This window comes from Phaethon aethereus, assembly GCF_964289735.1.
Source record: "Phaethon aethereus genome assembly, chromosome: 7".
NCBI classification, from domain to species: Eukaryota; Metazoa; Chordata; class Aves; order Phaethontiformes; family Phaethontidae; genus Phaethon; species Phaethon aethereus.
This window is the reverse complement of record NC_138583.1, coordinates 30,847,121-30,872,922: the sequence shown is the minus strand read 5'-3', so window position 1 is coordinate 30,872,922 and position 25,802 is coordinate 30,847,121. Positions and strand designations below refer to the sequence as shown.

The following is a 25,802-nucleotide window of genomic DNA, read 5'->3' as shown; positions in this document are numbered from 1 at the left end:
GCTCAGTGTACAGTTTTCTCTGCTGTCACTTCAAGACATGGATCTGAATTTTGGGAGTCTGTGGGAAGTGTGGGCTCACTTTATTTGAAGGGCTTTTGAATTCCAGTTTGATTTCTTAATGCTATGAAAATAATCATTCTTTATTGCTCTGTTACACTTTTCAAGTGCATCCTCCGCAGAGTAAGCGGACAGGGACATAAATAATCTTACAATATTAGAATCATAGAATAGTTTGGGTTGGAAGGGACCATTTAAGGTCATCTAGTCCAACCCCCCTGCAGTGAGCAGGGACATCTTCAACTAGATCAGGTTGCTCAGAGCCCCGTCCAACCTGACCTGGAATGTTTCCATGTTCTCAGAGCATAAGTGTGTTCCTCAGAGAAGATAGTCTGGACAGGCTGATGGGCTTAGGAATTGGAAGGGCAGCATGCTTTTTGCCAGTTCTCTTTCTTGCAACTTGATTTCTGGTTAATCTTTGTCTCTGCTGTCCTCTGTTACAGCTGCAGGTCTGTACACAAGCAAGAGCTTGGAGAAGGCTCCATCTCTAGAGCTACACCAAGCAGTTGTACCAAGGCAATGGCAGCACTCTGGTGGGCCATACTCTAAGATCTGTGCTTGTAAAACATGAAAAGGGCATTATAGCCAGCTTCTGTGTTCTTAGTTAGGGATTAAGATCCTATTGTAGTAAATATTCACGATAAATGATCTAGCATATAACAAGTTCTTACTGAAAAAATTTCAAAACCTGCCTGCAATGCTGTGGAACCAAATGATTCTTCTATTTCAAGAACTCTGTTTTAAACATGAGTCTGAATGGGAGCCTGGCACTAGTACTCTGTGCACTGTATCTTTAAACAGGCATAACTAACAAGCTGATAAGAAAATGGCTTCAGCCTGGATGGTAGTCAGGTTTTCAGTTCCAGCCACTCTATAGCAACAGGGAGTGTTCAGGTGGTTGGTCTTGCTCAAGCTGTGATTTCTCTGTATGCTACTCCTGAGCCCAGACTTGCTTCTTTAATAACATGCAGCTGATTACACAGCTGTTGCCTTTAACAGCACAGTGTGATGAGAAGACTGCACTGGATCCAGGCATTGCAGCAAATTTAAGGCTATTATCACACTTGCAGTACTTCTCTGCAGGAGCAGGAAGCCTAGTACTTGGGAAATATGGGCTGTGATGAGAAGAGATTTGCTTACCTTCCTTCAGCGCTGGAGGAGGGTGGAGGGGCTGGTACAGCTTGCTGCTTTTGTTGCTTTACAACTCCAAGTGGGTGTTCAAGGGTTGATGCTTCCCCAGCTCTTATGGCAGGACTAAGCCCCGAATCATCAGTGTGTGGCTTTAATAAACAGGCAACACTGCACCCAGGTAACCCTTGAACCTGCATTGCAACAGGTTCAAAGGTAAAAAAAATTATTCCTGATCAAATATAAAGAGCAATTTTGGCTGGTTTGAAATGTTAAACATACAACTCTTGCGCAACAGCTTTACAAGAGAGCAGCACACTGTGAAAGCCAACCCCAGCCCTGTGAAAGCTGCACAACTTGGGGTTTTGAATAGGATTCTCATTTACTCTGCGTATGCACGAGGCATTGAGTAAGTCTCATTCCACTGAGAAAAGGTGCCTCTTAGATTGCACTTCGAGCAAGCAAACATATTCTGGTATTTTTCCCCCTACTACTTTGTGTAGGGGCCTCTCCTTAATCACGTCCGACCGCTGAGACATGGTTTTCCTTTGCAACTCAAGTGGTCCGTGAAGTAGCATGTGTCTTTGTGGTAGGGGCTGTCAGTGCAGTTGGAGTGTATGGGGGCTGGTTATCTTACCATGATGCACCTTCTCTTTTGAAGGTGTGCAGAGGGTATTGTGCTTGCTGGACTGGCAAGCAGGCTAAACCTGCTTTGTCAGAGATTTCTTGTGTTGATTTAAGTGATTGTTTTTTATTTTGTCTTCCTCCACCTATGGAAGGGGAGTAACAGAGCTGCTGTGCTTTGTGCTGATTGAGAACATGCAGCGGTGAGGGGAGGAACGCAGGCTGGGCTGGCAGGTGGAGCTTCTTGGCTTCACTTCCAAAGGCTGTGGATGTGATCTTTGGAAGATGTTTGCTCCTCATGATAATAAGGCTAAATACCAAAGTCCTTTCAGCACCCGCTTAATACTGTCAGGGCTGATCAAGATCATGAAGCTTTTGTTGATCCAGGCCTGGTTTGACTGGTGCTGGAATTTGACTCCTGTATTCTATTTGAAGAGTAAACCAATATTAACACTTTTCACTTATGATCTTAAGCATTCTTGATTGTGGTGGGGGAACCTGCCTGTATCAGTGGACATGAATAAAAGTGGAAGCATCTGTGCCAACACTAATTATCATCCTAGACCTTCTGATTGCAATGTCCTCTAAGTTTTTAGAAAATGTCAGTTTGGGGAGGATGAAAGAAAATGTGTGGGACAGTTCCAAACTTGGTGTAAAGAGATGACACCGGTGTGCAAGTCTCTTGGCTCCAGTCTGTAGTGCATCTTGCATGTAGGAAACAAAGCAGTCAATTTAATGCTGTTATGAGGTATGTAGTAGAACTAATAATTAGTAGTGGGGCAGGTCCCCATTCAGTGTCAGTGGATATTGCCACAGCGCTTCAAAAGAGCTAAGAGTGACTTGACACCGTCTGTGGTTTTGGCTCCCAGATGCATCTTATACAGATGTGTGGGGGAAGTGTAGCAGAGTCACTTGGGGACGGAACAAAGCGAATTACCTGAGCTAACTGTATGTATAAAGCTGTAACTGCTTTTCCTTCTCCACCCTTTCTCCCTGGTACATAAAGTACATGGCTTTTTACACCTTTTGAACAGCAATTTAATCCAAGTTCTAGTGTTTTGTCACCTTTCGCCTATATAGTTGCTTCCTGATGAATGAAGACTATCGATTAGTTCACCATCAAAAACCATTCTGGGAGTCCTAAGCAACTCTGAGCAGTGAGTGTGTCATCTCTGAGTAGGGTAGGCTGGGTTTGTGATCAAAAGTCTGGCTGAATTGCTAAAGGCGGGTAATGTTTTTTTTCAGCTTGTTTTGAAAACAGGTGTGAAAAAACATGTTCACAAGCCCTAGAAGACACATGGGCTTACAGTCTGCAGTGCAGGCTTGTCTGTGGACATTATGTTCTTTGTTGTTTCTGAATGAGTGATGCCGTAGTTTGTGGTGTCGGTGACCAAAGCATATGACCAATGACATAAAAGGGACTAGATCAGCTGTGGAAACATCACCTATGTCCCAGTTCTGAAAAAGAGGAGCTCAAGGCAGACCTACTCAGTATTAGCAAATGCTTTTTTCCATCAGATTGGAAAAAAATGGTTTCAGTTAATGAAAATGTTGGTAATTTTTCTTCTCAAGACTAAATTATGAAGAAAACAGATGACAAACGACATGAAGAAGTCTCTGTAGACTAGCAGGAGCCCTATAAATTGTATCAAGCTAGAATTTTTTAAATCTCTGAGCAGGTTTTGGCTCAAAATATTTATTCAAAAGTATTAATTTTTGACAGAAGTCTCTGCATGAATGTGGTTTTTAAGCACTTGATAATCCAAATTTTCTGTTGCTACTTTTTATAGGTGATAGAAAGCTCAATAGTTTGCCTTCTCTGTTTAGATTAATTTTCTGTGCTTATCTAAAGTATCACTAGTCACATTAACACTTCTTTCAAATATCATACAAGCAGTGTAATCATTTGCCCTTTGTGCAATTCACTTGACACTTGAATGACGAAGAATATGCACAAAAAGGGAGCAAAAGAAATCAAGAGTGTTTCTGCCAGCTTTCTTCCAGCTCCATTACTGACAGCAGGATTCACAGGCATATTTTAGATCTCTGCCAGTGAACGTACAGCTGTGGGGTATCCCTGAATGCTGATTAAAAGTGATTCTTGCTGAGGTTGTGCAACCAGTCTGAGCTGTGAAGAGTAGAGCTAAAGGTCATTACCACACAAAGCTGGAGTTTAATCTCTTCTAGGTAACGTATAAGAAGCCTTTTTTATTGGTCTTGTGAAATCTACTCAAATGCAATAGGCGGTTCAGTGATAAACATGAAACAAACTCTAACCCTTCAGCCTAAATAATTGCCCTGACAGTAGTAAAGTTTGTTGCCAGGATATTATAAGTCACTCTTACTGTGTAAAAGTATTTGTATAAAACGGGGTGGATGTGTAGTTAAACTGTTTAGAACAATTAATGAGACTGCACATTTGAATATTAGCAGTTGCTCTGTGGTGCCCGAAAGCAGCTGCAAACTTATTTTGTTGGCTGGTATGGCTGCTGCATGAAATGGAAGAATCTGATTGAATTTGATGCTTCCATGATACCATTGACAATCTTGCATTCTCCTCTCTTCATACAGAACTTGAGTCATGTGTCCCAGTAAGTGTTTATGGTTTTAAAACCAGATGAAACAGACTTTTAAGATAACTGTAGGTGTTAAATACACACACGTATGAACTGGCACCAGTCACTTTGCAGAAACTGAAAGCATCTGATTTGCATCTTGACTTGCTGACTCTAAGCATAACGTCTGATGGATAATTCTTCTGATTTTGACTGGAAACTATGTAATACTGTGGATTTACATTGGTCTATTTGGGATCAGAATTTGTTCCCAAAATACTAGTTCTTCTAAGGTCTGACACAAAAAAAATATTTGGCCTTGATCATTTCTATTCCACCTGATAAGAATCATAGATGAAAAATTAGTGAAGCTGTCTCTGTGTAATCTCCAACAAAGCAAAGCCATTCCTGTCTCGAAAGCACTGAATGCCATATACTGCCTGTTAACTCTGGAGACCATCCAGCACACATTCTGCCTGGCTGCATGGCTGTGACAGCAAGGCTCTGATGAAAGTCTGTGGACAGGTTAAATTATCAGGTCTTTTCGTCCTCTAATGACATGATAGAGGCTGCTTAAACATGAAGTGGGCAGATACAATGGATACAAATGAGCCTAGATTGAGCTTGAAGATTTAATGGTATTTAACTCCTGATGAAAATGAGAACTGCCTACCAAAGTTGCGTGTCTGATGACATTTTGAAACTCAACACAATTTTGTTGTAATTTGTCCATGCAGAGCTTGGCTTCTGCATCAACTCCAGACTTTCAAATCTAATCCTGAAACGTGATCCAAGAACTGAAGCTTCTGATTAATTTGTTCAGCAGTTTTCATAGTTTGGCTCTGTTATTCTGCCTACACATTTACCTGAACATTTTGCTGTACTTAACCTCCCTTACTGCCAGGGTAAAATGTGGGCAAGAGAAGCAGACGTGACAGTTTATGAACAGAGACTTTGACTATTGACCATTCAAACTGGAAGTAAAAAACGGGAGTAAATCTTTCTTAGCAACTTTAGACTTTGGATCTAGGGACTAATAAAAGAGAAAAAAGCTAATGTTCAAAGTGAGCAATATCTGACGTGTAATATTTAGATGAGGAAAGTTTAAAGACCACTTGGATTGCTTTTAAGTGTTATCACAGTGCTGTAACTTGTTTAGGTGGTTAAATTTTTGTTGAAAAAAACAAATTTCATATGTAGTATAGGTAGCCATGAAGATTTGATTTGTCAATGTCAGTTCGGAGTAATTTAGCTGAACAAGAGAGCCAGCAATGATTTTCATTTTTTTTAAGATACCGTGCTTTTGATGGTGGAGTAGTAAATACATTGGTTTGCTAAGATGTCTGTTGCAGTCTTGCATGTGTTGTGCCTTGGACCTCATCTGTTCACCTGTGCTTAACACAAAGGATAAGCCTTGGACTTCAGCTCTTATTTCGATATTCTGAGGAGCTCTGATCTCATTTGGGGTCCATCTCTAAATTAAAGACTCTATATTGTAGGGGCTCTTTTTTCCTTTCAGACTAGAGTTAATGCCATTGATATTGATGAGGTGCCATTATAAATTAATACAGAGCTCAGCGGTAACAATCAGCCTTTAAAATACAGCAGACCTTCTGCTTACACATTGTTATTGGAACGATGCAGAATGCCTATAATATTCTAAAATCTTTTCTTTTTACCTGTGCTTCAGCTTAAGCCTTGACTGGGTCAGTTTTGTCCCAATTAAAGACCAGGCTGCATATAAGAATTTCAAGATACGGCTTTTTGTGAGATAAGATGTCTGATGCTTTTGTGATTTAATTCTATGGACGCCCTTAGATGCATGGATTTAAAAGACGAAAGAATTATGCTGCCTGATAAGTACTGGCATGGTCTTTAATTTTCAAAGTAATTGTACATGTTTCTTTAGAGATCTGTTGAACTATACCACTGGAGCTAAATTTTAGAAGGCTTTTGAGATCATTGTAGTGCAAGATCACAAAAAGAGACATTGCTTTACACTGGATTTAGATTTTAATTAAGCCTTTCTTGTTGAAGTTGCTTATTACTCATGAAGGCACTTGCGTTTTGGTGCCTAAAAGTAGGTTCAGAAATTTAGAGACTGTGACTGAGGTAATTTCAATAGCACATGTGGCTTTTCAAGATTGTTCAGATAAAGAATTGTCAAATTCATTTTTGTGCCAGCTGAAGCTACTGACCTTGAAAAAAAACATTTGCTTGACTAAAAATATGTAGGTGTATATTGCAGTTCAGGGAAATACATCGAGAAAAAAGGTAGTGATATTCAAATTCAGGCAATCAGTACTTCCTGTGGCTAGGTTATAACCCCTGGGTCATGTTTAGTAAGGGTTTGGAATGAGGTGAGTAAATGACTTCGTCTACCTGATTAATCAGTGTATGATTTATGGGTGTGTATCATGCTCTAATGCACATTTATGGCATTTACACTGCAGTCACTGCAATGGACTTGCAGAAGGGATCAGTTTGATGCTTTTTGGTTCAGCTACAGCAAATATAATACTCAAAAGGTACTTGAGCCTGTGAGAAGTCCTGAAAAATCACTTAGACTTGTCATGACACTTTACTTGAATTTACAAGCATTGACACTTTACTTGAATTTCCATTGTGTTTGATGAGGCTTCTCCTGTGTTTTAAGCTAGGATGTTTCCCAGATTTAAGTTGCTACGGACAGAGAGGACTCTGCAGTAAATATATTCAAAGAACAGGGATTTTTCTTGGGTTAGAATGGCAGCAGAAGTATATGCCAGTGTAGGGCATAGTCGATTCTGGCTCGGGTAGGGGGTGGATTAGAGGACCTGAACTTGCAGCTCATCTTGCAATGATTCTAATGGTAAATGATTTCAGGACAATATGCATCAGGTAAAATTCTACATCTTTTATGAGCTTGTGGTTTGAATTGTAATCACCTAGTTACCTTTGAGTAACAACACTACTAGATCTTATGTAGCAACACACTGAGATGGCTATGCTGAGTTACCTCGAGATCTGTGTCCCAGCCCCAGATGATTTGGAAGGGACTTACTGTTTGTGTTGCAAACTTTTCTTAGAAGATTTCAAGGCCGTATCTAGGGTGCATGACTGTGTTTTGTCAGCTGCCTATTCAGGGCAAGCTCAGACATAGATTGTTTGGGTTACATCTTCTGTTTCAGAGCATGTGGGATATTTCATGTGAACAAAATAAAATGAGACTCGGTCACTGTACCAGTAAACCATGCTGGATTTGTTCCTGATGTCCAATGGAGGATATGCAGTGCTGGAAGTTTGTTAAAAAGAAAAAAATTACAGAATGAGGAAAAAAATTACCAAGTAAACAGAATGCAGGAGAACAGAAAACAAATTCATGCTGGCTGTAAACAGACAAGCAGCCTATTCTGCCTGGGTAGTTTCATGACCTTTGTCACCAGTGGTATTGGACTACTTGTGAGGTCTTGGTTGTGTAAAAGTTTGAAGGTCAAAGGAAATTATTTGGGCAGAAAAAAATGCCAGTAGATGTTTGGAGCAGCCACTGGTCGCCCTTTTCTGCAGGACACTGCTAGTACCCTGAGCAACATGGAGAGCACCAAGCGACATCTACTGCTTCTGCTGGATCTTTTGCTGGTATCTGAAGGTGTTTACCTAGCTTGCTGGAGGATTTGGAACTTCTGCGGCTGTTCTTGTTGCGTTCAGTTTCAAAGCAAATTAAACCACCCGTCATCTTGCATAAAATGTGAATGCATGTTGTGTTTAATGGCGAGCTGAGCAGGGAAGCACATCCATTGCTTCACAAGGCTGCAGGTGCTCATTCAGTTCTCACTGGAGAACGAAGAGAAATATTTGGAAAACAAACAAACCCTAGTAACCCTTCATTCTCCTGTCACCTGCTAGACTTTTCTGTCCAGGAAGACAATTTCTGCCTTGCCTGTATTACACACTATGCAGCTGGCTTAGATGGAGAGACATAAACAAGACTAACACTGAGGCAATCTTTCATTTTGCTGCTAGTGGTACTTGCCTCATCTCTCAGTTAGTGTTATACTGCAACCCATTTTTTCTCTTTCCAACTAAAGTGTGATAAACAATACATGACAAGCTGTAAAATCTGACCTGCCCTGAGTTGCAATATATATTGAGTCCAAACTCAGGATGCCATTGAAACGATTAAATCAAAATGCTCTGATTAATTAGGGTTATTTAATTAAGATCTGGTGACAAGCAAAGAAGATGGAGCCAGCAGAACAAAAAGAGGAATAAGGGGAAAGTGTAGTGTCTCAGGTTCGGGTGTACTGCCGCTTGATGACAGTGTGGTCTCGGTCTGCCTTCCCAAGGAAGGACTCCTGTCTGTTACAGTGCTGCAGTAGCTCTTGCTCTGGTGAATCTTGCCAATGCCTTGGTTCATGGGCCAGCCACCTTTGAGCTTGTTGTGGCGTTTCAAGCACCTTGGAATGCTTCCTAACCACATGCAGCCAGAAGCTGGGCTCAGCTGTCCAGATTGCTGTCAACAGTCATTTCAGACAGGTTATCCTTAGGTAACTGTTGTGGTTTAACCCCAGCTGGCAGCTGAACACCATACAGCCGCTCGCTCACTTCCCCCCGGCAGGATGGGGAGGGGGAAGAGAATTGGAAGGGTAAAAGTGAGAAAACTCATGGGTTGAGATTAAGAACAGTTTAATAATTGAGATAATAGTAATAATAAATAGTAATGAAAAGGAGAATAACAAAAAGAGAGAGAAATAAAACCCAAGAAAGACAAGTGATGCAAATATAAAAAAACCCAATTGCTCACCACCAACTGACTGATGCCCAGACAGTCCCTGAGCAGCGGGCCCCTGGCCAACTTTCCCCTAGTTTATGTGCTAAGCATGACATCATATGGTATGGAATATCCCTTTGGTCTGTTGGGGTCAGCTGTCTCGGCTGTGTCTCCTCCCAACTTTTTGTGCACTTTTTGTGCACCCCCAGCCTGCTCGCTGGTGGGGTGGGGTGAGAAGCAGAAAAGGCCTTGACTGTGTGTAAGCACTGCTCAGCAGTAATGAAAACACCTCTGTATTACCAAAACTGTTTCCAGCACAAATCCAAAGCACAGCCCCATACTAGCCACTGTGAAGAAAATTAACTCTACCCCAGCCAAAACCAGCACAGTAACTTTATCCTGACTTTTGTTTATGCTGATTGTGTTTGTGATGCCAAGCAGTCTCTTAATGCCTTCACCTGTCAGGTTCAGCAGGAGAATGTTTCAGCCCTTTTGGACCAGATTGTTCAAAAGCAGCTGAGGTGGAGTATGTGTTTCTGTGGTTTGCTATTTTTTTCCCCCCAGTCCTGTGATTCTGGGGTTCTTTTATTTGAGAATAGTGCTTGGAGCAATCTCTTCCCAATTTCAATGGGTTGTACTAGCGTGGAAGAAGGTTTTGCCTAATATCTGACTCAGACTTGCATCTGTCATCCTTGGTAAGACCCAGTTTGACTGCTGCTTTCCAGTAGATGCAAAAATACTGTGTTCCTTTTCCAGGCTTTTCTGAAGGGATGCACTGGGGGAAGACTATTGCTCTGAGGAGCCAGGAGGATTTTATCAGGGAGCTCCATCCCCCCCGACATGTTTCTTCTGCCTCTGAGCTCATAGGTTATTGCAGCGCACACATCTCGGAGCATGATGCTCAAATACTTTCTCCCTCAGTAAAAAATACTGAAATTACAGTGGCACCCCAGTCTCCTGCCAGTGGTTGCTAAAAGGACGTGAGTCTTTGTGACAACAAGCTGGGAAATTTGGGGTGGGGAGGAGTTTGAGAATTAATGCTTCTGTGTAAGTTTTTTGGTTTAGTTAACATAGTGTTAACATGGTGGTCCTGTGACTATTTATCCACTTGTGGTGAGACCTGCCTTTGATGTGGATTGCTTTGTGCCTGTGCCAGATCTTGAAGCATGTTGCTTGTGCTATGAAATGGGTATTTTCTGTTAGGAAGTGGGAGGGAAGTGGGCTTGTTTGTTAGTTTTAAGAAATGACAGAAGGGAAAGCACTTAACAGCAAACCCAGGCAAGTAGCGCTGAAGTGGCACTGAGCTCTTCAGCTTTCAGTGGTTGCTGCCAAAGGCTTTTTGCAGTCAGCTCTATCGTTTTACAGGGAGCTGATTTCAGTTCAGGGTGTTTCCTACAAAGTACTTTCTAGAAGATACCAGTGTTAGAGCTGGTTGGTAAGGGGTTTTCTTTTGTCTCTAGCATTTTGGGAAAGCTGACTGAGCTCTACTTGGCTTTGAGGATCTTTCAAACCTTTAAAAGCAAGAGGACAGTCTTAGCTGAACACAGATGCGTTATTTCTTCTGAAATGCTGAAGCACAATGTCTTGGCGCTTTCCAACTGGGCTTGGGTGTTTAGCAATATGATTTGCCACAGTTGATACAAATCTAAGAAATACTTTAACTAGTCAGAAACAGACTGTGTTTTCAGCCCCAGTCTTGTATATCCTGGGATGGCACTTCAGGCACTGCCTCATGCTGCCTCGAGTACCTTTGAAGCCTGAGGTGTGTATTTCACTCACCCCGCAGTGTGCACTGCCAAGATTAATCTCTGTACCATGGGACGATGCTGTCTTTGAGGTCACTTGGAGCTCCACAGCATTGCTGCTGCTTTAGCACATAGCCTGCTCCTTTCTTAACCTCTCAGACACAACATCTGCCATAGTATGGTTTGCCTCAAGACTGCACTTTGAGCTTCTCCAACAGTCCGTCTGCAGCTTTAAATGAATTCCCTATGACTGTAAACACAGCATTTTGACTCGCTCTGTGGCAATCCAAAGAAGGTGCTTCCTGGTAGAAGTATGCAATAGGAAGGCAAATGCTAGAAATATTCCCACAACACCACATCTTTTTTTATGTAACATCCAACTTAAAACCTTTCTTGAGGCAATTATGGCATCCAAGCAGGGCCTATGTCTGTATCATAAAATGCAATCTGTCCCTTTGATTGCAGGAGCGTGCAATAAATGCTATAAATTCTGTAATGTCAAATCAGCATCATCAGTGAGAAATGAATCATTGATTGTATGAGTATTTAGCACATAATTCTGAATTAACAGAAGAAGATGTGAACAGCGTTGGTCTTTTCAGTAACTTGTAAAGACTAAAAACCGCTTGAATGTAGTAAGCACTATCTGCTCCATATGCTGCGTATACTCTACAAAAAAGACTTGTTCTGTGGTTAACACCCTTTTTTGTCCTCTTCTGGGTGCTGAGGTCCCAAGCTTACTCGTGTTTCAGCCCATGGTGTGGAGTGCAGGTCATTGCAAGACTTCCTCCTGATATGCAGTCACGTACCATACTTCATTTTAAACACCCACATACTATTGGAATACCTTTGGTGTAAGTAATATCATTAATTATTTCATACTAGAGTAATGCATCCAAGTAATGTTGACCAAATGTAAGGAAAGGGTCCCATATTCAAAGGTAGAGCAGGAACTAATGTAGAAGGTGTTTGACTTCAGCCTCACAACAAAGCTGCAGGAGAACCCAGGGCTCTGGAGATTCTGCCAAGTACTGGAAACAATGAGTCTTTCTTTACTTTTCTTCTCTTCCATTTCACTCAAAAGTGGTGCACACTGGTGCTTTTACATTATTTTTTTCAGATTAAGTTTTTGCAAGATGACACGTTAGGAAACAATTCTGTAACACTCAGCCAGATTTCATCTCATTTGCATTTTCTTTAACGCCAAATTTTGCAATCCATGTTTGTTTAAAAAAAAAAAGGGGGGGGGGATCCCACACCTGTGATGTTTGTCTGGGATGGTGTATCCAGGCAGTATAGTTGATGGCTTCACTTAGTTCTGTGTAGTCACTGGTGTAGTTTATATACTTTAGTACTACTTCATTAGTACATAAGTACATTAGTTCATAAGTACAATTAGCATCCATCCTGTTGCTGGGATCCTCCTTTTTTTCTTGTGGGTTGCAGTGCTATTTGCTTTCTTCCAGTCTTGCAGTAAGTCCACGTGCTCTTCAAAAATACATACCAGTACACATTGATTCATTATCTCACAGGTTTCCATATATAAAATAGTTGTCATAAGATTTAGGAACTTAGAATTTCTTCTTTTCCCTTCTCCATCCCCTTTCTTTTTTCCATCTCTAGCCCCAAAGTGCAAATGCATAAAGCAAATAATCATATAGGAGTTGTTAGTCAAGACTGGTATATGGAACAAGGTATTCTAGAGAAGATACTCCTCATCTATAAAATCACAAAACTCTCCTAGCATCTTTTAATGAGCTTACTAGAAAGACCAAAACATGCATCATGTCACAGGAGAGAGCAGAAGAGATCAACAATATCATTGAAGTCTTAATTCTGTGGCAATAGGGAGTTGTTAACATCAGCTAGTTGTTAATACCACCTTCTGTGGTGGTGGTAACACCACCATCAGTTGCCAAGACCACATTGGCCCAAGAAGTGGACAAAGCAAGCAACATTTTTTTTTACTTAATTTTTTTGTCTTTGATCACTCACCTCTTTCAGTAGAATATCAGTTGTTGTTTCTGTAATCTCCTTAGCACTGTTGTTAGCTTCTTGCTCCTTGCTGTTCAATCTGCTTACTCAATCATCTTTTATACTGTGACAGCTACACCCTCATGTAATAATTACTTGTTTTTATTCAGTGCATTCACCTTAGTGATTTACGCAGCCTACCCACAAGCTTACAAACCTGAAAATACTGTTTTAATGGGGCACTGCCTACCAACTGGTTTTCTGGTCTGCTAGTGGTATGTTTTATGTGATTACAAGATCACCTCAAGTATGGCTTCAAAGATCTATAGAAAGTGGTGTAGATTTGCTATAGATCTATACAGTGAAGAAGAATTTCATTCTGGAATGGATTTTTCCAATTAAATTGCATTGATTTGGAAAAGGATTTTCTCAATGAAGCCACTTTTACAGTGGAGAGTTTCCATATGCTTTTTGAAACTTTTCTAGTGGAGGTTCAATGCCCAGAGTTAAAATAGAGTTTAAAATTGCAGTAAATAACCTTTTCATCCAGAGAGCCCTTACTGTTGGTGGTTCCAGTTACCTTAAGACAACGCGTTTAAGTGACTGCCAGTTACGTGGATCTCTGTGAGGGGCTGGGGGAAGTGCCCCTCAGTGCTTCCCCAGTTTGCATGGCTTGAAGCTTGAGCAGCTGCCTGTTGCTGCAGGAATTGTTATTCTTTAGCAAAGTGTGGGCCGTGGCTCTACGTTCCCAGGGATCTTGCTGTAGTGTTTTAGTAAGGCTTTCTCCTTGAGTCCGGATGGAGAGAGTAGCTGATGCAGCTACTCCTGCTCGCGTCTGCCTCGCTGGGCTCCGGCTCAGGTTGCAGGGAGGAATATGCAGTTCTCTGTGCTGCCGCGGGCTTGGTGCAAACAGCACGACCTGCTTCTCTGGAAGAGTGGTTAGCTTTCCTCTTGCAACATTTTTGTTTGCTTGGTTACCTTTTTTTCATTTCTTATTGACTTTCTTTTCCCAAACCAAATGATTTTTTTTTCTTTTTTTTTTCAATCGGAGATTACTTAAGAGCACAACTTGTTCAGCCCCTTTGAATTACTGGATATAAGTCTTGATACAGAGACACATCGTAGGAAAAAAAAAAGATCTATTTGCTGATTGCATAAGTGTTACTTAGTAACACGTGATCCTATATAGTTACCTCTGCCCTCTGTTTTTAATCACTGTTATCTGCTACATCCTTAACTATCCTGCAAGCTCTTCAGTTTCAATATGATCCTTTCAGTGTGAATGTCAGGCCAAAAACATTGACATTTGGTTTTATTGGGAAATAATATAAAGAACAGTAATGTTTTGATAGAGGGATAAACAAGTGTATGTGGGTTAAAGACCTGGGAAAAAAACATAACTATATATTTTTTCTAGAGCTTAACAGGTGCTGTGTGAAAATCCTCCTGAAACCATCATGGGGAGGAAGTCATCCATTTGTTCTTGATTTCAAAATTGGAAAGTAGTTTTATTTCCTATTGTCAAAAGGGTAGGAAAAAATGATGAAGGAAATGTCACTATGAAAAAGACAGGATGTTGCATAGGACATAACACTGCTGAATAGGTGAAAGTGTAGAGTGCATAAACCACTGAATAAAATTGCAGGGTGTTTAGACTTTGCCTGTGTGAACCTGTGAAGTGTCTTTAAATCTGAGAAGCCCTCAAGCATTGTTCTTATTATTTGCTGCTCTGGAGTGAATTTCCTTTGCTGTATCCTACCCAAGGATAACAGCAGTAAACTTCAGCCCTGCTAGAGGGAATAAGGTAGTGTGAGCAATTTCACTTTCCTAGGAGCTGAAGACATTGGCTCACATTTGTTGATGAAGGTACAAGAATGCCAACAGATAACGGAGTCATGGGGTTTAAAAGCAAGCTTCATTGGTTGATCTGTATATATGGGTGGCTGGCAGACTTTCTTTCATGAGCGGTGGAGAGGCGGAAAGTTTACAGGACAGCTTTTTACTGACAAAATTTCTCTCAGGACAAGGAGTTATCTGGCTGTACTGTAGGTGGAGTTGTGGAATTGTGATTAGTGAAGACTATGGAACAATTCAGAGTTGCACAAGAAAATAACTTTTGCCTTCTATTTTCTGACACAAAATAAAAGGCCATCTTCTTGTCCTCATCTCTACGGTACTTTTTTTGGCCTTCTGAATGAAATATCCCGATGTTTGGGTATGACCAGACAGCAAAACTGGACACTGTCCTTCTCTGACACTTCTGTCAAAATTGTGTTCCCTCTACAGCGATTAGAAGTACTTTATAAACATCCTCCAGCTGGATCTCTGCTGTATTACTTGGAAGCTCACCTGAAGTTGCTGTGTAGGATTAAGCAGATGAATTGTGGACCTCTGTGGGAAAGCAGATCAGTCAATGTCGCCATTGCTGCTAAGCTCAGATACAAGACAAAAGATGCAACCCTTCACCAGGAAAACGTCAAGTACATATCATCTGCTGGTAGCAGTAAGTTTCAGTTTAAATACAGTTTTCTTTTGCCTGTTCAATCTGTCAGTGGTGTTCTTGCAAAGTGTCAGCAGGAATGCATTAGGGGAGCAAAAATGAGTACAAATCAGCTTGACTTGATCAGAATTTTACTCTTAGCCTTTTTTACCTAGGAAGGGAAGAAAGTCCTGTGCTGAGATAAGAAAGGACTGTAGTGCACAGCACTTGTCTCTCATACTATGGGATACAGAAATGAGATAGTGTTGCAAGCGGTGATTATTTCCTTAGTGCATATTTGGGTTTTAACAGTATGTAAATGGTTCTAGTTTGTTATGGTTAATATTCAAGTGTGTAATAAACACTTGGTAGAATGCTACCAGTTCTTGAGGATATATGTGGTTCCCAAAACCACGGTGTTTGCAAAACTGTGTGGACTCTGTCCCTACTGTTAGCTGTTTAAAGGATGATTTATATTTCTTACTAGCTCTTGGAGAAAACGTGTGAGGCTTTATAGACAGGAAATGTTGCTGTCGTGGTTTAGCCCCAGCTGGCAACTAAGCACCATGCAGCCGCTCCCTCACTCCCCCACGGTGGGACGGGGGAGAGAATCAGAGAGTAAAAGTGAGGAAACTCATGGTTTGAGATAAAGACAGTTTAATAAGTAAAGCAAAAGCCGCGCACGCAAGCAAAGCAAGACAAAGAATTCATTCACTACTCCCCATGGGCAGGCAGGGGTTCAACCATCTCCAGAGAAGACGGGCTCCATCACTTGTAATGGTTTCTTGGGAAGACAGACGCCATAACTCCGAACATCCCTCCACCCCTTCCTTCTTCTTTGTCCCAGCTTTATATACTGAGCATGACGTTATATGGTATGGAATGTCTCGTCAGCCAGCCTGGGTCAGCTGTCCCAGCTGTGTCCCCTCCCAGCTCCCCGTGCACCCCCAGCCTGCTCGCTGCAGGCCAGCATGAGAAGCTGGACTGTCCTTGACTACTTGGCAACAACTCAAAACATCAGCACCTTATCAACATTTTCTCATCCCAAATCCAAAACACAGCCTCACACTAGCTTCTATGAAGAAAATTAACTCTACCCTGGCTGAAACCAGGACAGTTGTGCTTCGTGCTAGAGTGCAGATTAGGTATTGTGCTGTTAGTGAATATTGAAAACTGCTATTGTGACTAACACTGCAACCACGCTCTTCACAATTTGTTTTAGTAACTTCATTACGTTGCACACTTCAGTAGCATAGCCCAAGTCAGAACACTCAGCAAGAATTACTGTGTGCCTAACACTGTGACGCAGAGACAAATGGCATCTGCATCCAGAATAACCAGTAGCTTAAAAATGCCATTTATCGACACAGAGCAAAACTTTGATTCTAAATGGATATCTGATCCAGTTGTTGGAATATCTCTAATTAGGGTGTCTGTATTCAGGACCATTTCATAGCAGTCTGCATCTGAGCTCTGTAGGAATCTGCTGTGTGCATCTTGGAAGTGCACGAATTATGGAAGCTGCGTTCATTGAAGGTCTGCTTCTTATGTAGTACCCAAAGTCATTGGTTATATCATCTTTGAAACACATGTATGGTATCTTCTGTCATGTTACATTAGAAAGATCTATAATTCTCTATTGCAGCAATAGACAGCCCAAGCACAGGTCATTGAGTCTAACTAGGTAAATTATACACAAATAAATGATCTTTTGATGGACTTCTTGCTGGCGCTGTACTTGGCCCCAAGACCATGCTGATAGCATGTGCCGCTCTTCCCTTTGCGTGGTGCTTCCTAACTCTGCAGGAGGAGGACTTTGCTCTATTTACTGTAGATTAAGTGGTAATCTTAATTAATTCCTAGATTATTTAGGAATATAATAAACTCTGACCTAAATCATTCCCACTCATGACATTATGTGACTGCACATTCAGTACTTCAACAGGACAGTGCAAATCAGAAGAGTAACTTTCTGTCCTTCCTGAAATGCACAGAAAGTGACACAAATCAGAAAATACAGGTAAAAGCAAAAGATCAGAGAGAATGTAGACAACTGTCCTCCTCCCCATATCAGGCTGTTTAGATATGTGCAGACACTGCATTTTATTAATTGCCACCATGGTGAGGGTTTGTGGTCAGAAAGGTAGTTGGTGGATTGGGTTTATGAAGAGTGTTGGGTGAGCTGTGCATACCTGCCAGGCTGCTGATTTCCAGAACAGAGCAGGAAAGGAGTCTGCACCGGCCCTCCTGGGCTTTTCCATGACTCATCTGTTTGTGTAGGGCTCAAGCCATCCCTGCTTGTCAGCGTTAGTTAATGCCCACTGTAACGAGGTGGCCTTCCCAGCCACCTGCATTCCCTAGACACTGGAGTAGTAGAAGGAAAACCCTATGCCTGTGAAGGATGTGTCTCTTCCTTGGGAAAGCTCTGGAGGCAGCAGTTACTCCTGGACACTCAGGGGCTGGAATTTGATAGATATTGTCTCTAATTCTGGGCATTAAAACTGGATATTTTCTCTGAGCAGTGGTGGTGGGAGGAGAAGTTTGTTCTTGTTATTGTTGCTTTTCCTCATTGGAAAATTCTAACTTTTTCAGCATTTTGGAAAAAAAATGGGGAATTGACTTTTTGTTTTCTTGAAAAGTCCCACAGTTTTGAAAGAGGGAAAAATACCCTCTTCCATTTTTAAAAAATGGTAAAATGCTCTCTTGTCTAACTGGAAGCTGCCCAATTCCAAGATACTGGTTAAGCTCTGGCTTATATCACAACATTGCCAGAAAAAAAAAGTTTTAATAAATTTTACAGCTTTTCAGTAAAATATTTATTTTTGAAAATGAGTTTTCCTCTGCAAAAGGAGAGGAGAGAGGAGAGGATGAATGAAACTGTTTCTTCTTGTCTTTAGCTGTCACTGATGTCTTGTTTGCAGATGTTTCTGTGCTGGTTTAGGTTTCTACCCACCGTTACTCAAAGAAATGCTTTTCACAAGGATTTTTCTGTCACTTGATAGATTTGGTTTGATATTCTGGAAGAAATTATTTTTCTGTACAGCAAAGAGGAGCCTGCGGCTGGCAATCTTTTTGCATAAAAAGCAATCCTTTCTTGTATTACCTCCAAGCGGTTTACTTTCAGGAGTAAATAACGGGTATAATAATGGTGGCAGTTTCCAGCTGCCACAGAGCACTTAATTTTCCATCACCACAAGATCTTTAACTGATCATCAGCCAACGGATATTCAAGCCATACATGTTTACTTCCTCAATTACAGACAGCCCAGTGGCTTTCCAGGGACACGTCTGTGGTTAAATTCTGTACATAAGTGTTTGCTATGTGGTGACAAATTTGCTTCACATAATACTAGTACTGATCAGTAGCTCTTTCTGTTCTGTGACAGATGGGAAGGAAAATGGCTTGTATGTGTTTCTTCACTTCCCCCTCACCCTTGCAACCTTTTTTTTAATCTGTAGCTCTTTAGATGTCAGTCAGTTATGCTTGAAGTTAAACAGATCTGCTAAATGGTAAACTTGTCTTTGTTGTCCAGCAGTTTAAGGTCAGCAACAATGCAGTAAGTCTAACAACTTTTTGATTACGCATTTGTTGGTCAATAGGAGAAAATCAACAAATAAACAAATAAATGCATTAAAGTTCTCACAGCCCACCAGTGAGCTGACTTTCATTTCTAGCCTTTTCCAGGGGATCGATTGGATTAAATGTTGGAGTTACTAATTGCATGCCGGAGGAGGGGCGTCATGTCTGTTTTTCAGGACTTCTGCTTGGAGGATGCACTGAGAACAGCTGTGTGCTCAAAGGCCATGAGCATGTGTTCCTGGTCACCCTCGGCTCCCCTGGGCAATCTACTAGCTATTTAGATTTTTTGGAAGAGGGCTAGAAAAGAGTTGAAGGGACAGCCCTTTCACAGCTCCCTTCCTTCAGAGGAAGAGATCTGACATTGTGCTCCCTGTTTACAGCACTTGCATAACATAATATCCTAATTAAGCCTCCTCCTTTTCCCAGTTTGTCATTTCCCCAGGTTTGCATACCTGAATAAGCTTGTATCCAACCAAAGTGCATCTGAGGCCCCTGTGTGTGGTTTTCAGTCCCCAGGGACTAAGGAATCCCAAACTCCATCTAAGAGTGACATAGGACATTTCTAGGCATGTTTTTGTTCCTTCTGACTTGAAGAATGGTACTAGCTAGTTTTAGATATGGATTGTCAATTAATTATTACGGTCTGGAATCACAGCTGCATTTGGGACAGTATTTCAGTATTTATTGAAAATTAAATGTACTTTTAACTGAAAATGATTTGGCAAATATCAAGCAGCATCTCAAGTCTGCTACATTTTCATTGCACTTTGGTTTAAATTTGTTGGTTAAGGTGTGTTCTTACTTGGCCTACCTGCATGACGCAGTCCTGCTGTATGCCATGCCTGTAAAGGAAATGTTAAATCATGGGGCTGTGTCTGTAAAAAAAAAAAAATTAAATGATGGAAAGGATGTCTGAGATCAAAGAGCACTTACTGCAAATCTAAAACCGCAATAAAATCTGTAAGCATTCAATATTTTTCCTGGTTCTGTACAATTGGAGTTAACCAACAGGCTGCTTCCCATCATAGGTTGTACCTGGAGGGGTGGTTGCAGGGCTTGTGAGCATATACCAGCTATAGCTGTGTTTTGAGGTGGTAGCTAAACATACTGTTTTGACTGTTGCTAAATGAGGTTGAGACCAGTACGTCCAAACTGGATGCAGGCGGTTTTGACAAAATGACCTGAGCATCTTAGACACTTCTCAGAATAACCTTTTGTTTTGCCTTTTAACTCCAGGTCATTATGATTTAGTCCAAAACTGGGAATAGGAGCGTGGATCTTGTGTCTTGACCAAGCTCATTAGCCCAGCTGCTCTGGAGAAAAAACCCCATATTTAGAAAGGCTGCTGAGCAGAGGGGAGAGATGTGGCATGAGAACAGGAGCTGTACATACTTGGCAGGCTACTCTTGGTGCTCGCCTCCCTTCGAATGTGCTTTCTGTTTCTTTTGAACATGCACAAGCACAATGCACCTTTGAAAAGTAACGTAGTTACTTCATCCGTCTGTCCTAAGTCCCACTAAAATCCCCCTTGATTCCTGAGGACCAGTGAAAGAGCCAGTATAAGGGTGAGGAAGGCAAGTCTTGTACTGAAAGCTGTTTTAATGTCTTCTCTGGGCTTTGCTGGGAGCTGAAGAGTGTTCAGGGAGCACAGACGCCTCAGCGATATCACCTCCAGTAGATACTACAAGGTCTTTCTCACAAGAGGGTGGCAGCTGATGGAAGAAGAGGTATGGCCACTTCTTCACCAGCCTGGAAAGTACCACATTTGAGATACTATGTCATGATGCAGCTCTGTTGTCTGTGCAATAGCTTGTGGAAGCGCTTTGGTGTAACCGGAGCTTGAACTCTGATTCAACAGCAGACTTTCCCCAGGCAGGCTTGGATCCTGCTGGTTTCAATGTGAGCAAGGCTGTTACCATCATATATTTATAAAAAAACTTGCAGTAAAATATCAGTCCTTTGGGTGTCTGTAATTAGCAGGTTACTTTTATTGCATATGAACAATCAATACTATACGTAGTTTAGAATCCTCTTGCTCTGCAGATTATGATTAATTGCTAGAAGGAAAATGGGACAAACTAATGGGGGAATGTCCATCTTAACATGCAGCAAAAGCAGAGAGAAGCTGAGACTGACCACGTTCCTCTCATCCGCAACTTTAACATGTTAAATGCCTTGTCTTCCTAGGGAATGCTGGCTCGGTGTACATTGATGAATTGGGAGAGAGGAGGAGGATTTTTAGAAAAACATAGTTTATAGGTGGCTGGAAAATTTCCACTATCAGTATTTTTCACTCAGATAAAGATGATTTTTCATGAAGGAACTATATTTTAACAGGTGTTGATATCCCTCCCTCAAAAATATTTTGTTTTATTTGTAGCTTGTCTCCTACTTTCTGAAATTTCTGTGGGGAAGAAAACATTCCATTTTTAAAAACTTGTGGTGTTGAACTTTAGATGACAGAGCAGTTTGGGGGGGGGGTGCCCTGCAATTCATAAAATAAAGTAAAAATGAAAAAAAAAGATAGTAAAAATGTATCCTTAAGTAGCTGTCTGCATCTGCCTACAGTCCAACCAAAATACATTGCTTCTGTCAGCTGGTTAGATGGTTTTCCTCCTAAAGACAGGCCACATTGTGGACTTAATAATGAATATTACCAAACTTCAGTTACAAGTATGTTTGAGTCACAAGAACAGAACTGTCAGGTACTTTGGGGAGTGAGGAGAGCATTGCTCTTTTCAAAGATGGCAATGACTTTTTACAAACTGTTAACTAATGGAAATTTGTGGTGTGCAGAGTCACATAAAAAGAAAGGGAGGGGAAAAAAGAAGGGTGGGTGTACGTGTGAGGTGGGGAACTAAGGCTTAGAAGGATTAAGCCCTAAATTCCTGTCTCTCAGAGCTGGTCACCAAAATAAGTTTGACCCTTGCTTGATTAACTAGGAGCCCTGAAAGTCAGGTCATGTAGATTTGTGAGCAAGTTTAAAATTAGTCAAGAGATTACACCAATCTTGTCAAAGATGTCCTCTGGTCCAGCTCCACAATCATCACCAGGCAATCCTTCAGGCTGATTTTCAGAGGTTTTAAGCCCCTCCACTGAAACCATCTCTGGGAAAGCCAGGGTAAGGATGGCAGCACCGGCCGAGCCCCGGTAACACCACACCTCGCCGGCTCCCCGAGCACTGATCAAACCGGTTTCACGGTTGCTTTCTGCTGCCAGAATGGTGCAAAGGTGCTGAAGTGCTGCCAAAGATTACAGGATGGCAAAGCAAGCTGACAGCATGCTGTTGCACTGATGGTGTTACGCTGCAGTAACGCCTTGCTCCATTTCCCTGTGCCTGGAAATAATTGATGAAAGAAAATCTTAATCCTGATATTTTTATAAACTGTAAGATGTTAAGAAATGCCAACAACTGGTAAAGCCTCTTGGTAAATTATGCCTAACCTTCAGGTGACAATTAAAAAGGAATGAGGATCTTATTTCACTCTTGGGGTGGAAACCTGGGCATGGATATATGCTCAGTGTCTGAGTTACAGAGCCCTGGGGCACAGTGTTGCTTTTACTATCTGACCATAAATAGAGAGCTGCAGTGGCAGAACTATAGCAAGAAAATTGTCATCCTGTTGCTGAACATAATGTCTAACCTGGTTGTTCCCCTGTGGTTACCTGAACCAGTTTGCTCTTGTTTTGTGGTCAGTTCTGGTTGCTGGGGTGTATGTAAAGTTCACTTTTTCTAGAGCCTCTTCTCACGACTGTTCCATTTTTCCTTCTTCTGTCTTTTTTTGATCTATCTTAGGCTAAAGGACTTTAAATTTAAAGTTATTCCTAAGCCAAACTTCTCCAGCAGTTTGTTGGCACTGCTGTATCCTTCCTAGCATTTGAGTTTCCTACTTGTTCTCTTTATTCTGTTTGTACAGCCAAATCAGCTCTGGGTCTGTGAGCTGGGTCTGGGTCTGTTCTTAGGTACCACTTGGCTGGATTTAGGCATCAGTGCCGAGATCAACCTGTGGCCTGAGTCGCTGGCAGATGTCTGAAGGTAGATGGGGCAATACCATGCAGCTATAGCAGAAGCACGACATTGTGTAGGCTGATGGGAAACAGGATCCCCTCCAGGAAGGAAAGTTTGCTGGATGGGTAAGAGACCTAGCAAGAATTTCTGAAGCCAGTGTTGCCAGATTGTTATATTGCTTCTTTTGAACTATCTTTTCATACAGTCCTTTTAGAAGTGCATATTTACATCCTGAAGGAGCTGTATTTACTGTACTTGCCCTGAAACATAGAATGCCTGAGATGAATATAAACAAAATAATATATCTGTCTGCTTACTAAAGATGTCACCTTTCACCAACCTTTGTTGGGCTGAAAATATAGAGCAGAAACTAATTTTCTTCTCTGTGGAAAGGTGGTCAAGAGAAGCAAGCCATGAAGGGTGAGTTTCGCCTACTTGTGGAAGGCTTATTACCACAAATAGGTTGTACCTTTCACCTGACAGGTATCAAAAGAGTTTTGTAGACCATGTGAAATGTGCAGGAGTTGTTTGTTCACCATTCAAATGTGGCTGTTGTAAAGAAGGGAAATAGAAACTGCTGAACAGCCCACAATGGCAATGTTCGGTGGTTTAGAGCAGGAAATGAAGACAATTAATAATCATTTGAAACCAGATGTCATTTTAGTTAGGCAAACAGTAAGCTAGTCCCCCCCCTTTATTTTATACAGACGGTGGTTGCTTCGGGCGTCATGGGTGATGGAGTGCCTCCTGTTTAGTTTTCTGTATCTGTAGTCAATACCCTCCTTGCCCATTTCAAATGTTTTTCTAGTCTCTTCTTGAAGCAAAATGGGTTGCATTAATCTTGCTACATATAAAAAGCCTCAAAATAAGCTGAAAAGAGTGGTCATATGTAAAACCGCCTCATCCTTTGCTGTTGTGCTTACTAGAAAGTAGATACTTCCGATCTCCTCTCCCTGCAACCCCTTCTCTCAGGTAACTGCATTTTATTCCTTTCAATATCTCAGTATTTTATTATATAATAATCTGTGATAGGATTTGTCCATGCTGCAAGCCTACAGCTTTGTGTCTTGGAAGATAGCTGCAGGTTACAGTAGTCGTTATAGGGGACCCTGAGATTCACTGTGTGTATGTTCTGTTGCTTTTGCACTTTCTGTAAGCAGTTGCTGGTGGCTACTGTCAGAAGGAGGCTTTTAATTCAGATGAACCTTTATTCTGCTCCAGTGAGGCCAGTGTTAAATTATGCCAGATGGGAAAATTATTTTCTTTCAAAATTATTTCTTCCCTCAGCAAGCTACTCCTTTAAACTAGTGTGAGAAATGACTACGTAATTAGCAGTGTATGTAGATTCTGCAAAGACATGTGGTAGGAGGACCCGAGCTTGATCAAACTATGGGTCCTCATGAAAAGGCCTGGAATATGGAGCAGACAAGTCATTCCCTTCCGTGCCATGAAATCCAGCCACCAGGAGGAAACTACTGGAATCTGAAACTACACACTATATGCTGTGTTGCTTGGCCCCAGACGATAAACAAATGTGACCTTGTTATATATGCCCCCGTAGGCCCAACAGGATCCTGGACAACATGGTGAGCAAGCTGGAAAAATATGTTGATTGTTTGGAGTGACTGGTGCAGTTGGTGGCAGAGAAAGAGAGGATAGATGAGCTCTTGTCATCAGTGTTGCCTGGGTTTTTTGACTGACACTCTGTACAAATGTGTTGCTAACCAAAGTGTTGCTCTAACATGCTTGAAATTAAGAAACAAAAGCCAATGGAGGATGCAAAGGAGTATCTGAGGCAGGAGAAGAAATAGGAAGGCAGTATTGGTCAGCATGATGGGCAGTGATCTCCATGCATTGCTTTCCTTGAGTCCTACTGAAATTTTGGAAAATACTTTCAGTAACTTCTGCCTATTTCCAAAACAAATCAGGGCAAATGAAGAAAATGGAGAAGAAGGAGGAGTGGTCACAAAAGAAATGATCCCTTTTCCTCCTCCTTTCCAGCTTCACTGGAGAGAGCAGCTCATTGCTTGGTGGAGCTCCAACTCGTGTTCTCTCAGCATCCGCCTTCAAGTGGTCAGTCTCCTGAGTGACCTGTACAGCCTCTTCTATAATATCCTTAAAACACATAGTGTTTGGCACTTTCTGGCTATCAAATAGTCATGGAATAGCAACGCTTTTGTCATGACTTTTCTGCTGGCCTTGGAGAGGGACCTCTATTAGAAAAACTCAGTAGGCAGGTTAGTAGCAAATGTGTTTTCACAATATATTTATCGGTGTGAGGAGGAAAGTTGTTTTCCCATCTGCCAAAGAAAGTTGTGAAGTGCTTGAAGATCTCTCCTAGAAAAAAGAACTGAATAAAATTTCAGTGAAGGATCATTGATACAGCAACTTCAAACTGTTTTTGGTTCGCCCCCCCACCCCCCTTTACATTTTGGAAAATAGCCACTGTAGGACTGAAGGTTCAGATTTATTTGCACCCTGCACCTCACATCTAGGATATGCAATAAGAATAGTTGTGCTCTTTTTGTTGCTAAGGGGGGAAACCACTGGTGATGCTTATACAGTGGCTAGCAGCCTACCTGTCCACAGTGGGATCAACCACACCGAAGAAATAGCTGTTGTGTCTCTGAAATTCCTGAGTGCTTACTTTCGAGACAGGCCATATGCCCAGAGAGAAGCTGAAACTGCATTATTGGCCTTCACACAGGTAAACAGCCCGAGTCTGGCTGGTTGTGAGCTGGGGGTGGAGACCTGGGTACATCAGCAGGTAAGGAATTGCCACCCACTGAGGTATGGTGGCACACCTATCACAAGTGTGAGGTAAAACCTGTTGGTGTAAACTTCCTTCTAGGTGATTAACCTTTGAGTTTTACCTTACGTTTGCTATGGGTGCTTGTGATT

At 41.6% G+C, this 25,802-nt stretch overlaps 1 protein-coding gene across 1 annotated transcript in view; it reads left to right on the top strand.

Annotated features, from left to right (window-relative positions):
- The window catches only part of ZDHHC6 (zDHHC palmitoyltransferase 6), a gene marked incomplete at both ends in the record, with an annotated part of 54,883 nt that extends 35,425 nt beyond the window's left edge, over nucleotides 1-19,458 (top strand). The window contains one exon of the mRNA XM_082002129.1: nucleotides 19,319-19,458. Within this exon, the coding sequence (XP_081858255.1) occupies nucleotides 19,319-19,458 (140 nt within the window). The remainder of the gene's footprint in view (nucleotides 1-19,318) is intronic.
- Nucleotides 19,459-25,802: the final 6,344 nt, after the last annotated feature.